Source organism: Sander lucioperca, chromosome 8, assembly GCF_008315115.2.
Source record: "Sander lucioperca isolate FBNREF2018 chromosome 8, SLUC_FBN_1.2, whole genome shotgun sequence".
Taxonomy (NCBI): Eukaryota; Metazoa; Chordata; class Actinopteri; order Perciformes; family Percidae; genus Sander; species Sander lucioperca.
Window position 1 is genome coordinate 9994510 of NC_050180.1, and position 17406 is coordinate 10011915.

At 36.3% G+C, this 17406-nt stretch overlaps 1 protein-coding gene and 1 long non-coding RNA gene across 3 annotated transcripts in view; one reads left to right on the forward strand and one right to left on the reverse strand.

Annotated features, from left to right (window-relative positions):
* The window catches only part of LOC118495584, a 175278-nt gene that overhangs the window by 25805 nt on the left and 132067 nt on the right, over positions 1–17406 (forward strand). The window lies entirely within an intron of this gene.
* The window catches only part of LOC116037780 (neuropilin-2-like), a 108728-nt gene continuing 104758 nt past the window's right edge, over positions 13437–17406 (reverse strand). For both annotated transcript variants that reach the window (XM_031281808.2, XM_031281806.2), the window contains one exon: positions 13437–17006. In XM_031281808.2, coding sequence (XP_031137668.1) covers positions 16678–17006 — 329 coding nt within the window. In that variant the 3' untranslated portion in view covers positions 13437–16677. The remainder of the gene's footprint in view (positions 17007–17406) is intronic.

Genomic DNA, 17406 nt, shown 5'->3' on the forward strand with positions numbered 1-17406 from the left:
TAAGTCATAGTATAGTATGTTGAAAAAAAAATCATAAAAAGTCAAAAAAAAAAGTCATAAAAATGTCATAGTATAGAATTTCGGAAATAGTCATAGTAATGTATGTCCAAAAAAAAGTTATAAAAAGTCATAGTACAGTATGTTAAAAAAAAAAATCATAAAAAGTCATAGTTTAGTATGTCAAAAAAAAAGTCATAAAAATGTCATAGTATAGAATTTCAGAAATAGTCATAGTAATGTATGTCCAAAAAAAAGTTATAAAAAGTCATAGTACAGTATGTTCAAAAAAAAAATGATGAAAAAGTCATAGCAAAGTATGGCAACAAAAGTCAAAGTATAATACGTCAAAAAAAGTTATAAAAAGTTCATAGTATAGTATGTCTAAAAAATAACAAAAAGTCATAGTATAGTATGTCATAAAAAGTTATTAAAATGTCATAGTATAGTATGTCGGATAAAAAACAAAAAGTCATAATATAGCATGTTGAAAAAATCTGATAAAAAAAGTCATATTATAGTATGTCGAAAAAGGTGATCAAATAGTCATAGTATAGTATGTTGAAAAAGGTCCTAAATAAGTCATAGCATAGTATGTCGAAAAAATTCATGAAAAAGTCGTAGTATAGTATGTCGAAAAAAATCATAAAAAGTCATAATATAGTATATCTGAAAAAGTCATAAAAAAGTCATAGTATAGTATGATATTGAAAGTTATTAAAATGTCATAGTATAGTATGTCGGATAAAAAACATAAACTAGTCATTGTATAGTATGTTGAAAAAAAACATTAACAGACAAACGTTATTGTTTATTCCAACTTCCGTCAAGCTGCTGAACTCCAATAGTAAATATTAGCCCAGCAGAGCAGGGGTGCAATAAATACACCAGCATGTTTTGCACTTAGCACTTTAATTCTTACAGTTAATTCTTAGGATGTTGTGTTGTCTATGCTGTCATGTGTGTCCTTCTTTTGTGTCTTAGGACGCTTTGCTGATCTCATTTTTCATGTTGATTTTATTTTATTGTGTTGTATTTGTATTTTATTTTATGTTGATTTTAAAATGTTTTTTATAATACATGTTGTTTATGTTGTGAAGCAACAGATTGTAGCACTATGTCCAAGACAAATTTCCCCTCGAGGACAATAAAGTGTATTCTATTCTATTCTAATGTCAAAAAAGTGATAAAAAGTCATAGTATAGTATGTAGAAAAAATCATAAAATGTCATAGTATAGTATGTTGGATAAAAAACATAAAAAGTAATAGTATAGTTTGTCATAAAAAGTTATTAAAATGTCATAGTATAGTATGTCAAAAAAATCATAAAAAGTCCTAGTATAGTATGTCGGATAAAAAAATCATAAAAAGTCATAGTATAGTATGTTGAATAAAAAACATGAAATGGTCATAGTATAGTATGTCGAAAAAAGCCATAAAAAAGTCATAACAAAGTATGTCGAAAAAAGTGATAAAAATGTCATAGTATAGTATGGCAAAAAAAAGTCACAGTATAATACGTCAATAAAAAGTTATAAAAAGGTAGTAGTATAGTATGTCTAAAAAAAATAATAAAAAGTAATATTATAGTATATCATAAAAAGTTATTAAAATGTCATAGTATAGTATGTTGGATAAAAAACATAAAAAGTCATAATAAAATATGTTGAAAAAAAGTGAAAAAAGTCATAGTATAGTATGTCGGATAAAAAACATAAAATAGTCATAGTATAGTATGTCTGAAAAAGTCATAAAAAAAGTCATAGTATAGTTTGTCATAAAAAGTTATTAAAATGTCATAGTATAGTATGTCAAAAAAAATCATAAAAAGTCCTAGTATAGTATGTCGGATAAAAAACATAAACTAGTCATTGTATAGTATGTCGGAAAAAAGAGAAAAAAGTCATATAGTATGTCGAAAATATGTGATGAAAAAGTCATAGTACGGCAAAAAAAAAGGCATAGTATAATACGTCAAAAAAAGTTATAAAAAAGTCATAGTATAGTATCTCGAAAAAATTCATGAAAAAGACAGTATGGTATATCAAAAATAATAGTAATGTATGTAGAAAAAATATCATAAAAAGTCATAGTATAAAATGTTGAAAAAAAGTCATAAATAAGTCATAGTATAGTATGTCGAAAAACGTGAAAAAGTCATAGTATAAGATATCTGAAAAAGTCATAAAAAAGTCAGCGGAAGTTATTAAAATGTCATAGTATAGTATGTCGGATAAAAAACATAAACTAGTCATAGTATAGTATGTTGGATAAAAAACATAAACTAGTCATAGTATAGTATGTTGGATAAAAAAAAAAAGTCATAATATAGAATGTCGAAAGAAAGTGATAAAAAAGTCATAGCACAGTATGTCGAAAAAAGTCATGAAAAAGTCATATTATAGTATCAAAAAGGTCATAGTATAGTATGGCACAAAAAGTCATAGTATAATAAGGTGAAAAAAGTTATAAAAGTATGTCGAAAAACAATCATAAAAAGTCATAGTATAGTATGGCACAAAAAGTCATAGTATAATAAGCTGAAAAAAGTTATAAAAGTATGTCGAAAAAAAATCATAAAACGTCATAGTATAGTATGTTGAAAAAAGTCATAAAAAAGTCATAGTATCGTATTTCGAAAATAGTCAGTAATGTATGTCCAAAAAAAGTTATAAAAAGTCATAATATAGTATGCTGAAAAAAAGTGATGAAAAAGTCATAGTATAGTATGTCGAAAAAAGTGAAAACAGTCATAGCTTAGTATAGTATGTCGAAAAAAGTCATAAAAAAGTCATAGTATCGTATTTCGAAAATAGTCAGTAATGTATGTCCAAAAAAAGTTATAAAAAGTCATAATATAGTATGCTGAAAAAAAGTGATGAAAAAGTCATAGTATAGTATGTCGAAAAAAGTGAAAACAGTCATAGCTTAGTATAGTATGTCGAAAAAAGTCATAAATAAATCATAGTATAGTATGTATAAAAAAGTCATAGCATAGAATGTCAAAAAAAATGATAAAAAAGTCATATTATAGTATGTCGAAAAATGTCATGAAAAAGTCATAGTATAGTATGTTGAAAATAGTCATAGTGTAGTATGTCGAAAAACGTCATGAAAAAGTCATATTATAGCATCCCGAAAATAGTCATAGTATAATATGTCGAAAAAAAGTGAAAAAAGTCATAGTATAGTATGTCTGAAAAAGTCATAAAAAAGCCATATTATGGTATGTCATAAAAAGTAATTAAAATGTCATAGTATAGTATATCGGATAAAAAACATAAAATAGTCATAGTATAGTATGTCTAAAAAAGCAATTAAAAAGTCGTAGTATGTCGAAAAAAGTGATAAAAAAGTCATAGTATAGTATGTCAAAAAAATTCATGAAAAAGTCATGGTATAGTATTTCGAAAATAGTCATAGTAATGTATGTCCAAAGAAGTTTTAAAAAGTCATAGTATAGTATGTCGAAACAAATATGTCGAAAAAGTCATAATATGGTACTTCAAAAATAGTCATAGTATAGTATGTCGAAAAAAAGTGAAAAAAGTCACAGTATAGTATGTCTGAAAAAGTCATTGAAAAAGTCATAGTATAGTATGTAATAAAAAGTTATAAAAATGTCATAGTATAGTATGTCGGATAAAAAACATAAAAAGTCATAGTATAGTATTTCGAAAATAGTCAAAGTAATGAATGTCCAAAAAAAATTATAAAAAGTCATAGTATAGTATGTCGAAAAAAAAACATTAAAAAGTCATAGTATAGAATGTCGAAAAAAAGTGATAAAAAAGTCATAGTATAGTATGTCGAAAAAAAGTGAAAAAAGTCATAGTATAATATGTCTGAAAAATCATGAAAAAAGTCATAGTATAATACGCCGAAAAATGTCATAAAAAGGTCATAGTATAGTATGTCGAAAAAATTCATGAAAAATTCATAGTATGGTACATCAAAAATAGTTATAGTAATGTATTTCGAAAAAAAGTGATAAAAAAGTCATAGTATAGTATGTCGAAAAAAGTCATAATATGGTATATCGAAAATAGTATGCTGCTGAATCAGCATTCACACAATGATGTCTATAATTTGTGTTGTGAACACAGACAGATACGTCAAAGCTTGCATACAACAAGCATTAAACAAAACTAAGTGTTACACACCACAGAGACTAATTGCATCTGAATAGTAATGATAGTAGGAAACCCAGGCAACTGTTGTCATCATATCAGCACGTGAGCTCAACACTTCCCTAATCATGTTTCAAAGGAAAAGTCTTCCAGCAAAGAGAAGGATTTGTACCTTTTATCATGAAACAGCTGAGGAAGTACCAGGTGTCACAGAGAGGAGCATAGCATAGAACACACTGGCTACTAACTAACACATAACAAAGAAAAGGGTCATGACATACCGTACTATACTGTGACTATTTTCGATATAACCTACTATACTATGACTTTTTCATGACTTCCCTACCACCACTTGTTTGCATTTTTACATGCTGGTGGTGAAGTGTGCATGCATAAATGTCTGCAAGTGTTTGTCAGCTTCAGGTGGTGTGTCTGTTGGATGCATCCCATCTAATTGTAGTCAGGTGCAACATAATGAGCCAACAACTCTCCAGGTCCAGTTTTTTGGATCAGCCTTCCTTTTGTAATTATACTCTATGCTCTTTTTTATAAACTATCAACACTAAAACCAAAGTAAGATTTAGCAGAACACTTTCAAGCTGAATACATTGAAAAATGACTTTAATTTTTTTTATACACATCTAGCAGACACAGAGCAACATTAGCATTCATTTGGAGTCATGTTTCTGGCCACCTGATGACAGAAAGTAAACTCTGTTTTAGCTTGTTTTTTGATAACTCCTAAGGGAAATATCTGGTTCTTTATTCTCTAAATTCTCCACTATGTTCAAAGCTATAGTCACTAAATGTGTCTGTCTGTTGTTTGGTGTAGTAGGCAGGACATATGGTATGGGGGCCAGTTTGGTTGAGAGACACTGTTTAAGTCAGAATGAGCTTTTATTCACAGCTGCACACAGGGGTTCCTCAGGTCTGGACAGTTGTTGCTCAAAATCACAAGCTGTCACTCACTACTACCTGCTGAGAGGAGACTAGAACACACACACACACACACACACACACACACACACACACACACACACACACACACACACACACACACACCATGCTGTGCAGGAGGTGATCGGGGTCCAGTAGCCTTCTCTTAACTCAGCAGGAAATGGATGAAACTCACTCACTCACTCAGTTAATTCAATTCAATTTTCACAACTTTCAGCTTCTTTTCTGTTGTTAATAGGGCTGTCAAACGATTACATTTTTTTAATTGCGATTAATCACTGAATTTCTATAGTTAATCGCGATTAATTGCATATTTTATCACATGATTAAAATTCTATTATTTTGCATTTCAGAACAGTTTTTAAGTACATATTAACTTATCTAAAGCATTTTTTACCAGTGTATCTTGATTGGGAATCAAATGAATGCAAAGAAATTTACTTTATGAACTTGATTTTAAGATTTGTAATCATTTATTTACTGTAAACAAAAGAAAAATGTGTGAATCTTAGTCTGCAAAGTAACTATTGCTGTAACAAGGTTGAGTAAAAAAACAGTGTTTGTTTCTGACAACACGTATTTCTGTCAACCCGAATGTAGTAGACACACACACACACACACACACACACACACACACACACACACACACACACACACACACACACACACACACACACACACACACGTATACAAAGGTACAAAGTGACACACAGACGTACGGACATCTACCACAAAAACACACAGTTTGTCTTGTTAAAATGAACACATTGATACACATGCAGGGACTCATAAAGGGAGTCATCTGTCACTTTCCATCAGGTGATGAATAATATACCAGGCTGTCACCAATCCAATAAGCACACACTGCCCCGAGCCGCTGGTAAATGCACAACATGGTGAAACACAGAAACCCACTCCAAGGCACAGAAACCACACACACACACACACACACACACACACACACACACACACACACACACACACACACACACACACACACACACACACATAGACACTGAGCTGTGATTGATGTGTTTGAGCTCTGTTCACATGTGAAGCCATGGGCACATTATTAGAAAATTAATGATAGAGGACTTTCATCCCTTAGAGAGGTAAAGAGTGCAACACATGCACACGCACACACACACACACACACACACACACACACACACACACACACACACACACACACACACACACACACGCACACAGAAAAAGAGAGGCATTGTTAGAAACCACATAATTACACACTTGGCTTGTATCATTACTTGTTTTTTTCTTTGGTTCCATTATATGTTTTTAAAACTAAATATCACAGGATACCAGAAACCTCTTTTTCACACACAAAGAAGTGATAACAGTCACCTTTTCAAGAAAATCAGCCTTGTATGCAGATTGACAACAATGCATTTTAGAGTTAATCAGGAACAAGTTTTAAAGAGCTTCCTACAACCTTACCTTATACAAACAGTAGTTTCATCAAGCATTCATATACCACACATAGCTTACATAAATTACTTAACACAAAGAGGTGTTCTTGCCTACAGGGGTGTGCAATAAATCTTCAAATCTACCTGCAAGTGTATACTGTATGTAATACGGATGCATCATGTCTGGTTACTGTAATATGTGAATGTGTGGATATTAGACAGGGTTACGTATGTTCTATTTTTATTGTGCACTTAGAGAATTCAAATTAAATCTAATCTAATCTAATGGCACTAAAATACCCTCAACCTATAAAAGTGTATGTATTCATTCAGTAGATGTTACAGTAAGATCAAACTTGAGTTACTGTAGTTTTTTTCTAGTTTGTGCATGGATTAAAGTCCAACTTCATGATGTTGGAGAAATTTAAATTGTGTTTTCTATATTGTGTAATATATAGGGTAGGGTTCAGAATACAGTTACATTGTAGATCTGGTTATTCAATCTCTTAGAATCTTAGAATCTCGAAGAATAATGTGGAGACAGACGTTTTTTTGATTTTCAGATGAACCTGACACGCTTTTACTGGTTAAAGGACAGACAATGTCACAGGTGTCAATTATATTTTCCATAAATGTTATGCTTAAGGTAGCTTGCCAAATGTCTGTGAGTCAGTATCTGAACCTGGCAAAAGATCACGTGTAAGAGAGTGATGAGTCCTCTCTAGGGAATTGATATCACTAATAATTACACAATGTCAGAATGTCACACTTAAACTTGTATTAATATTATCAATCTTTTTTTTTTTTATCTTATCAACTTAATGGTTCTTAATGGTACCAGGGTCTTATTTGGATCAAGTTGACTGTGAAAAATAGTCTGCAAAGTAAGAAGGCTACATCTCTTATCAGTATCAACATTTGATACCCTTTGCTGCTCTTCTCATTTTTCAATGAGCCACATTTATTCTTCCCCAGCAAAAGGTGAAGACAGTTCTGAAGAATTTTATATTCAGATACTGTATAGAATATACAACTACAACCCTAGTCGTATATATAATACATGACAAAAGGAATGTTTGCATTTATGGACCCCACACATTGTCTTGATCCAAGGTGGACAGGTTTTCACACAAAAGCAGTGAGACTGTGTTTCCGTTGAACTCACTGGAACTAAGAACCTGAGGTGAATGTTAGAGGCAGCGAATAGCATTCAAAGTCAACGTGTTGAAAATGTTTCAACTTGTGCAAAACTTGTACGTTTCGGGGGTTCTGCATGCTTGCCCTTAATACACTGTTGATACTGTTAGTCATAAAAAAATCTAACATTACACTATGACTTCACGTAACACTGAACAGCACACAAAGTGAGAGGTTGCTCAGTGGGGAGATCGAGTTTGATCCAACACATATTTACAGGTATGTGTGGGCATGAGCCTTTACAGTGAGGAAACGTTGGGTGTGTGGGTGAGTACAGGGAATATAAAACACAGGTGCCAGCAACACCCGCTGCACGTACGCACATGCATGCACGCATGCACACACACACACCCACGCACACGCACACACACGCACGCACACACACACGCACACGCACGCACACACGCACACCCACGCACACCCATGCACACCCACGCACACACACGCACACACACGCACGCACACACACGCACGCACGCACACACACACACACACACACACACACACACACACACACACACACACACACACACACACACACACTTGTGCCACCTACCCAGATGAAAGTGTTGGCTCTGTGGCATACCTCCCTTAGAGGCCCTGTTGAGGGTTATTGTTGCTATTTATATGATAAGGAGACATGCCAGTGTGTACTGTACAGTATGTACACACACACACACACACACACACACACACACACACACACACACACACACACACACACACACTGAGGTGTTTGTGTTTGCTTATGTTCCATATCTGAAGAGAATATGTGTATGAGTGCCGTGCCTACTTCAAGGTTTTCAATAAGACCTGCTACATTTACACTGCGGCTGGATCTGTATAAGTCAACACATACACACACACACACACACACATGCACACACACACACGCACACACACACACACGCACACACACGCACACACACACACACACACACACACACACACACACACACACACACACACACACACACACACACACACACACACACACACACACACACACACACACACACACAATCCACTGAGGGGGGAGAAACTGCAAACTTGGATAGTTTGAGTCTTAATGTCAACAACGACCTCTAAAAGCACAAGTGTTTGTGGCTGAACAGCCGTTTTAGATAAGCCAAAAGCTACCGAACGGAAGACTAATACCATCATAACAGAATGTGCTCGCTGTAATGATGACTGATGAAACTGTTTTACGAATAAAAAAGAGCAGGAAGATACCGATGATAAAATGTTTTTAATAAGAGAAGCAAGCAGTGAATGAATGAGAATAGGAAGATGAGATTTGTTTAGATTATTTACAGTAAGAGAGCAGAAGAAATATTGAATAAAGTGAGGGATTATGGAAGAAAGAAATAAAGAAATGGGAGGGACAACCAGACATGATGAAGAGCTACAGTCCGGATGCAAAACATGCAAATAAAGAGTTAATTATACAAAACAAACTAGTTTTCCAGGTGAGCTTTACAGATTTAAAGTAACTTTTTAATTTGGCAAAAAATTCAGGGACAGTTGCCAACACCTGGCAAACAGCCAAGCAAATGAAAACCCAGAAATGAGTAAGCAATAAACCTTATACTGTAATTAGATTTACAACAATCTTATTTGTACTGGTGTAGTGAGAAGAAAAGCTTTTGTCTGATGAAATGTAATTTGATTTAGCAGCATGCAGCCAGTGAGTTCGGGACATTAGGAGAGCAGGGTGCTGGAAGCTGCCAAGACCATGAACAGCTCTTTCCCCCAGACGCCCACCTAGGTGGGGGAAGATAAATAAAAAATAAAAAAACACATGTAATGGATTTTATACACTCTGTAAAGGAGACGTTTTGCACTTAGCTTACATCATCTTTTCTACAAATTGAAAAATAAGATTCAGTAAGAGGCTGCCCAGCATGCAAATTTGTAGCTCATTATTTAAAAAAATGCTTTTCAGTCCCATCCCCTCTTTGCTCATATCAGTGCTGCTCTGTTCGCTCGAAAAGATATTGAAATAATTTCAAGTGTATCAATGTGAGGGAATTAGCATAGGAACAGAGGAAGCACATGTGGAACAGGTGCAAAGACGGAGTGAAGGAAGGCAGACAGGGAGACAATGAAACAAATATTTGACCAAATTCTTTGCTCCACAAATAATTATTTCAGTAAATTATACAATAATTTGAAGGGCTGGAAGTATGAAGGAAAAGGTTGCGAACAAGCGAGTTAGGGAAGGAAGGAAGGAAGAAAAAAAGGAATTGTGCTGTGCAGTATGCATCAATTTGGTTCCAGTTACTAGTTTCTGTCTCAGCTGAAGGCAATGTATTGTATCTGCATTGCCAACAAGGTAGAAATAATGCAGATAATCAAATCAACTATTGTTCTGTAAAACTAACAGTGTGGCTTTGCTCACACACATAAATGTGAACACACAAACTCACACAGGGAAATTCATTCTTTCATTTCCGAACTAAGTGAGGCCAAATGTTGAAATATTTCAAGGAAATGTTGAGTTTTTACTCATTACATTTTGTTTATTGGGGTTGTTGTTGGTGTGGTGACACCCATTATGCAAATGTAATATTTGTGGTTGACATTATATTAGGAGTAATGGTTCATAATAGAGTAGCTCAATGGTTCCAACAGCGAGAAGGCACTGTATCCACCGGCTTTCTGTTGGAGCTCCCTCTCTCCCATTACATTCTTGACCCTACGCAGGCAGGTATGGATTCATAATAGAGCACATACAAACACACAACAACCCAAGTCTCTTTTACAGCTGTCGCAGCTTTGTGCAGCACAGACTTTGTTCACCAAGCTGTCAATGCTGCTGCAAGAATAACTGCCTTCCAGAAAGTACCAGACTTACCACATTTATAAGGGGCTGCCACATAAACCATGTGGGAGCTGTGTGCATCTGGTTGTGTGCCTTATAAAAGACAGAGAGGCAGGAATGGAAAACTTATAAGTGGAGGGGAAGCTCAGAGAGGAGGAGTGATTTAACAGTTGGGTAATGTTTGCAGGGCATTCACCTTCATAACTTCTACAGATCTTTGATGGTGATTGGGACTTTATACTGTAATTGCATTGCTTGTCCTTAAAAAAGTTTTTATTACTAAGCATATCAACATGTCTAAAGTCCTAATTAGTGTTAAGCTAATTTGTTTGGATCTATTAAACTAACAGATTATTACCATGACATTTATATTCTGCTGGGAAATTACCAAAATACTTTACATTATATATATATATATATATATATATATATATATATATATATATATATATATATATATATATATATGTGTGCGTGTGTGTGTGTGTGTGTGTGTGTGTGTGTGTGTGTGTGTGTGCTATCAGTGATTTGTGCTGCTAAGCAGAGAGTTAAAATCTGTGTTAGTAGGTTACACTCTCAGCAAAGGCCAACCACAAGAGACCTGTCTGAAGTGTGTGTTTGCATCTACAGAAGAAGAAGGTTCCCACTGGCATGCTTGCGTTTGTGTGAGCCTGCGGTGAACTGCATTCAGGTTCTAGAAAGATATAGAGATCTGGAGCACGTCATTATGTGAATGCAAATCATGGACCGCCCTTTAAATTCTGGGGTGTTGAAAACATTCCCTCATCCCTTAGAGGAGAGGACATTGTAAAGAAATGCGCAGAAAATGCTACTGGATTTATTGACCGAGCACAATTGAACCATATATAATAATTTAAGAAATGTATCCATAAATGAATGTCTATCTATCTATAGATCTATCTGTCTGTTAAAGCACTGGTTTTAACTTTGAGTCGGTTGATGTGCGGAGACTCATTCACCCTTAGACCGCATTCACTTAGTGCGCGATAGAAATGTTGATGCATCCGTTCCTGTATGCATACACATCTGTGTGTACATTTGTGTGTTTTTATGTCAGAGGAAGTGTGAGAACCGGGTCGGTCTCCTGAGGAGAAGAATAACGATGAGATAAAGAAGCGATGAATAAATGAGGGCAGGAGTGATGAGAAACACAGAAGAAAGAGGTGAAGAAATGCTGATGCAGAGAAATCACTGCTAAGGGCTCTCTAAGCTAATTAGAGGGCGAAAATCAAACTAGCATTATACTGTTTACAGATACAGCCAATTAGGAAGCATTGCACAGTGGGCCAGATGGTCAGGGATGTGGGACAGTCTGTAGTGACGTTATTTGGACCTTAGAAATAAAAAGACCCATCTTTAGATTTGAATTCTTCTTACAGTGGTTTCACATACGTTGCATTCCTGTCTACTTCCTAAATGTGCTGATTTCTAATGGACACACACACACATAGAAACACACGCACAACACACACACGCACACGTGTCATGTCCAACCGTAAGCTAGTTATCCCAAAATGTCATCATTTTCGTTCCATCATTACTCTCACTTTTGTAATTTTCAGATAAATGAGATAAGTGGGCAACACATTTCCTATTGTGATCTTGCAGCTAATCACCACTAGTTTGTGTGTAGTTAAGGAGGAGGGAAAGGCCAAAATAAAGTTAAATAACAAAAAAATGGGTAAATGGTTTTGTTATGAATGTAGAAATAAATCTGGTGAAAATGATTATTTTTATTGTCATTTGCAATGCGATTAAGATAATTATTCTGGGCCATAATCAGCAGCTCAATCACTTTTTCCCTCTTCACTTCACGGAACACTTTTGAACACACTTTGAACTGTCAGTGTTGTTTCTGATAAAGTAGTGATTAGTGTCTCCTGTCAGTATGAAACAAAACACCTATTATCTGTGTGGGGATGTAAAACCTGTTAAACCCATCTTCTCCTTTTATAAAATCATTTTGTTCTGACATGTTGGTCAGAAAACCCATAATGATTAACCCTGAATAAAGCTCTTTAAATGCTTTGGAGAACTGTGCTGAGGGCCTGTTTGGAGGTGAGTTAGTAGTAGTTAGTTAGCAAAAATATACAAATAAACACACGTTAAACACACACAATCAATACAAATGGCCAGAACCAAATCACTTGTTATTTAGCCTTTATTAAATAATAATAATAATAACATTAAAACAGATTTTTTTTTCTGTACAAAGTCTACAAACAACAGTTTGAGTTATCTGGCCAGTGCCTTAGGTGTGTGTATGTCTTAACGTGTTTGTGTGTGTGTGTGTGTCAGTGTGTATATGTGTGTAACCATCGAGACAAAAGAGGTAATACTATCGGAACTTCCAGAACGATAGTGTTGAAGTCGAGCAGGAGAGAGAGAGAGAGAGAGAGAGAGAGAGAGAGAGAGAGAGAGAGAGAGAGAGAGAAAGAGAGCGAGAGAGAGAGAGAGAGAGAGAGAGAAAGAGAGCGAGAGAGAGAGAGAAAATAGTTGACATAATTGTGTTTCTGTATGATTTTCTGTTAATTTTTAGCCATTGGCACACAATGTACTCACTGTTTAATGTGTGTGTTTGTGTGAGAGAGAAAGAAAGAGTCAGATAGCAATGGGGAAAGAGAGAGAGAGAGAGAGAGAGAGAGAGAGAGAGCGAGAGAGAGAGAGAGAGAGAGAGAGAGAGAGAGAGAGACAGAGAGAGAGAGAGAGAGAGAGAGAGAGAGAGAGAGATCGGGAGACAAAAAGAGAGATCAAGGCACTTGGAAAACAGTCCAATGAAAACGCAGTGAGATGGACAGAAATCCCTCTATCTCTCTGTCTATTGTTCCCTCCCTTCGTCTCTCCGTCCATGAGCATCTTTCAACACCTTTTTTTTTTTATAACCCCCCTATTTTCTTAGTTTATTTCATCTCAGCAGGCCTCCTGACTACGGTGCATGCCTTCGAACAGGAAGGGATGAGAGAGAAAGGCGTAAAGACAAGTGTGACATGACATGTTTGACTCATTTCCCTCTTTCCTTCCTCTCTTTTTTCTCTTTCGATTTACCCCCCCCAGAGGTCAGCAACTTCACAGCTTCAGGAAACACAAAAAGGCCTTTCTGGGATTGACACTGAAAATGACAATGAGAAAGAAAAATACAAAGAAGACAGGGAGAGGACAGGACAGCGTCTGATCCTCCAATTACATTTTTAAAGATTTCTGTCTGCGTCACTGACTCTCCCTCACAGTGTGTCTTTTTGTATTGTTGTTTGTCTCTCACCTTCCACCTGTCCTGCTGACAGTCTCATTTTATGTTTGTTTGTCATCAATCTACGGATATGTTTCCATGTAGAGAATCACTATGTTGACAAGTTAATCAAATGTTCCCGACCACAGCTTGAACAGTCTGCAAGTTAAAAAGTGATATCTTTAACAGCAGATGCAAGGTCTGCTGCCATGGGTTATGTTGCCATTTAAAATGTACCCACAATACAACAGTCTCCCCGATTTACATTAATTTGCAGCAAGGAAAACATTCATAAAGCGCACACAGAAGTAATGGTGTCGAGGTCAGGATGGATGGCGTATTACGCCAGAAGTGATTCTGTTTCAACTTTTTAACTATGACCACAACCTTTACAAATTACTTTTAGTTGTCTAAGAATCACCATAACAACTCAAGTTATGAATGAGTTAGATAGTTTTAGTTTTCCTAAGTGTAAATTGTCGGAAAACATGTCAAAGTTGGAGATATGTTTAACATAAGCATTTTGTCAATACGCTAATAAAAAAAAAAAAAACACTTCTGAAGGGCATTAAAGTTACCCTGTGGAGTCTTCTCGTAAACATACAAAGTTATAATATATTCACACATTGTGTGCAACTTTAAGGTCTAACAAATGCATTTCCTTTATCGTAAAAGTATTTGCAAAGCCTTTTTCCCACTGGTAATTTAAAATTCTTGCAAGCTTGCGGTCTTCTTCTTCCCCGTTGCTGAAAATTGTTGCTTTTTTCCATTGCATGCCAACCGCCAGTCAGTGGGATAGTGTGAAACCACGTTGCTGCATACTTGTGTGCATGCATCAACAGAAAACATCGCTCCATAGTGTTACTAGTGGTCAAAAACTCCACAGGGTACCTTTAAGTTTAAGTTAAGTTTCACCAAAATGTATTTAGCTGAAACCAAATAGTGGCATATTAATGTAATTCATGGGAGAAACATCTGTATAATGCTGGCCACACATGTTCACAAGCAACCTGAATTTTTGTGTAGGTCCAGTATCCTTACCAGGCATTTGATAATCTGAGTATAAACTTTTAGTTATGACGTTCAGACGTCAACAGGTTACTTCTCCTGCATGTAAACATACATTTTTACTACTTTTTCCTCTCTTTTTCTCTCCTTTTCTTCTCTGTCTGTCTATCTGTGTGTGTGTGTGTGTGTGTGTGTGTGTGTGTGTGTGTCCTTCTGTTCAGTCTCTCCAGCAGCACTGGCACTCCTTGATGGCTGTCCTCCGATACAGCGTATACTGTAGTTAGCTTAAGGCTCGATTGTGTGTCCAAGAAAGTCGACGGTACGATTTCCGTTCTCCTCCTTTAGTCATTCCTTCTCCTTCTGTTTTTTTGAGTGTCCTTCTTTCAGAGGGGGGATGACGCTAAGAGCGGTAAATAAAAGGCAGGATGATTTATCACTCTCAGTCCAGGCCTCTTTTAACACTTGTTCAGACCCCCTGTGCACATACACAGCTCTTTGGCAATCCATAGGTTGCAATAAAACAATCACTGACATTTTGTCCACACAGTGTCTGTCCATCATTTGGGCATCATACAGTCTATAAAGCAAAAAATATAGATATATACCAAAGACAAACCCTAGAATACTGAATCTAAAGCACGACTCCATAACAGCATGTTAGATTTAGATAAACCTCTGATGTTCTGTCTACCGTCTTTCTTTACCTTTCCTCTACTCTTTGTAAAGACAGATCATCTGTAAGGGAACATGTGTGAAAATAGAAAAGGACTGAAGTAACAGTTAAGACCATGGAGTCCAACACAATGCTAAAGAAAGTCTAAAAATGGCGTTAAGAGCTCTACAGGGCGGCTACAAACTGAAGCTGGATTTTCTTTACCCTTTTTTTTCAAACAGACACAAGTCTAAAACATAACAAAAACAGTCACCATTACTCTTCTATGCCACTGGTTTCACAAAGCGCAGACCGAGGGCAGACAAAGGAGCGAGCGAGCGCCATATGGCAGGCTAAATGGACGTTTGAAAAGTCCCAGAACTCATATCTAAAACTTTCAGAAACAAACAGAAAGAAAATGTCCTTTTTCATCCTCTTTTCCTTCTTCGCCTTTAGAAATCTAGATTAATTTGAGTAGTGTGGTTTGACAGCTTTTAAACTTCTTTAGGGGATAGGCATTTGCTTGATATGTGTTGATTTCAGTCAAAAGTACCCACGTTAAATGGTCCACTGGTGCTGAAGTCTTCACGAACAGTCAGAAGCTGGAGCTTTTTGATTTCAGCATGCCGTCTCTATTGGCCACATTCAAATTCAAGCCGATGAGGACAAATTTGACATTGCCCTTCTGCAAAGTACCAGTCATTGGTACATCTTCTTCATTAAGAATCCCATTAACGACATTTTAACTAAACACACCAGACTGTGCTGTCATTTGTGGTCCAAATGTCCAGATTATCATGGGTGCTGTAGTCCATCCCCTTCCTAGCTTCATTCCAGTGGCTGGTGGGTTATATGCTATGGTAGATCTGTCATTCATATTCATTCCTTCATTCATTCATTCACAGGCTTTTAGAATCGAGCAGGCTCTCTCCTGCAGGCGGAGGAGATATGGTACTGTGGGTAGGGGAGACTGGGATCAGGTGTTCTCCCAGTTTAGGCCTCATAGCATGTAGGGGAGATCAAGTTCCCACTGGTTGGGAATCTCTGGGTTGACTGTTTCCCCCTTTAGACATTAGAGCAGGATATTAGGTAGGGGACACTGGGGATTAAAATAACAGATAGTGCTTACATTTCATGTTTGCTTTGTCCAAACCGAGAACCAAAATTACTATCGCCTGGGATCACGGGACGTGTCTTTCCCTATCGTTCTCCAGAGTTCTCATCCTCCTCCTCTTCATGCCTCCGAGCAGCACCTCTGCTGGTTTATCTTCACTTTATGCTTAATCCCGTCGTACAACTCAAAGTTGTAGTTCTCCAGCGTTGTGGAGGAGCGCGAGGAAAGCCCGCTGTAGGAGCACGTGCAGTAGAGGAGCAGTCCTGCGCAAACCGCACCCATCAGCACGCCTAGAGAGCTCATCACGATGATGGTGAGGAGGATGGGGTCCAGCGTGTACAGCCAGGCGTTGTCCTTGTCTTTCTCTGACACCAGGGTGACGGAGGAGGGGTCCACATCAGAGGAGGAGGGGGTGGAGAAGGAGGACGGCCACCCTGGAAACACATAGTCTGGAGAGAACAGAGGAAACATTAGAAAACACTTCTATGCACACTTTAAAAAAGTAAAAAAAAAAAAAAACATCCAATACCAGTGGTTTTGCATTTGTTAGCCTATTTACTACAATCACACATATACACACAAACCACACTGATGTTATTTAGATTTGTGACAACCTTTGTATGAGAATTACATCAAGACGTCTAAAACTGTACAGCATGCATTCAAAAATGAAAAATAAATATAAATGATTTGAAATTAAGAAGCTAAAACTATATAAAGCGTAAACTATGTAACTTTTGCTCAACAGTGCCACTGTGGCCACAAGTGACAATTACGAGATAATGGTGAATGTTAAAGTGCCCATATTATGAAAAAATCACTTTTTCTGGGATTTGGGGTGGTCTTTTG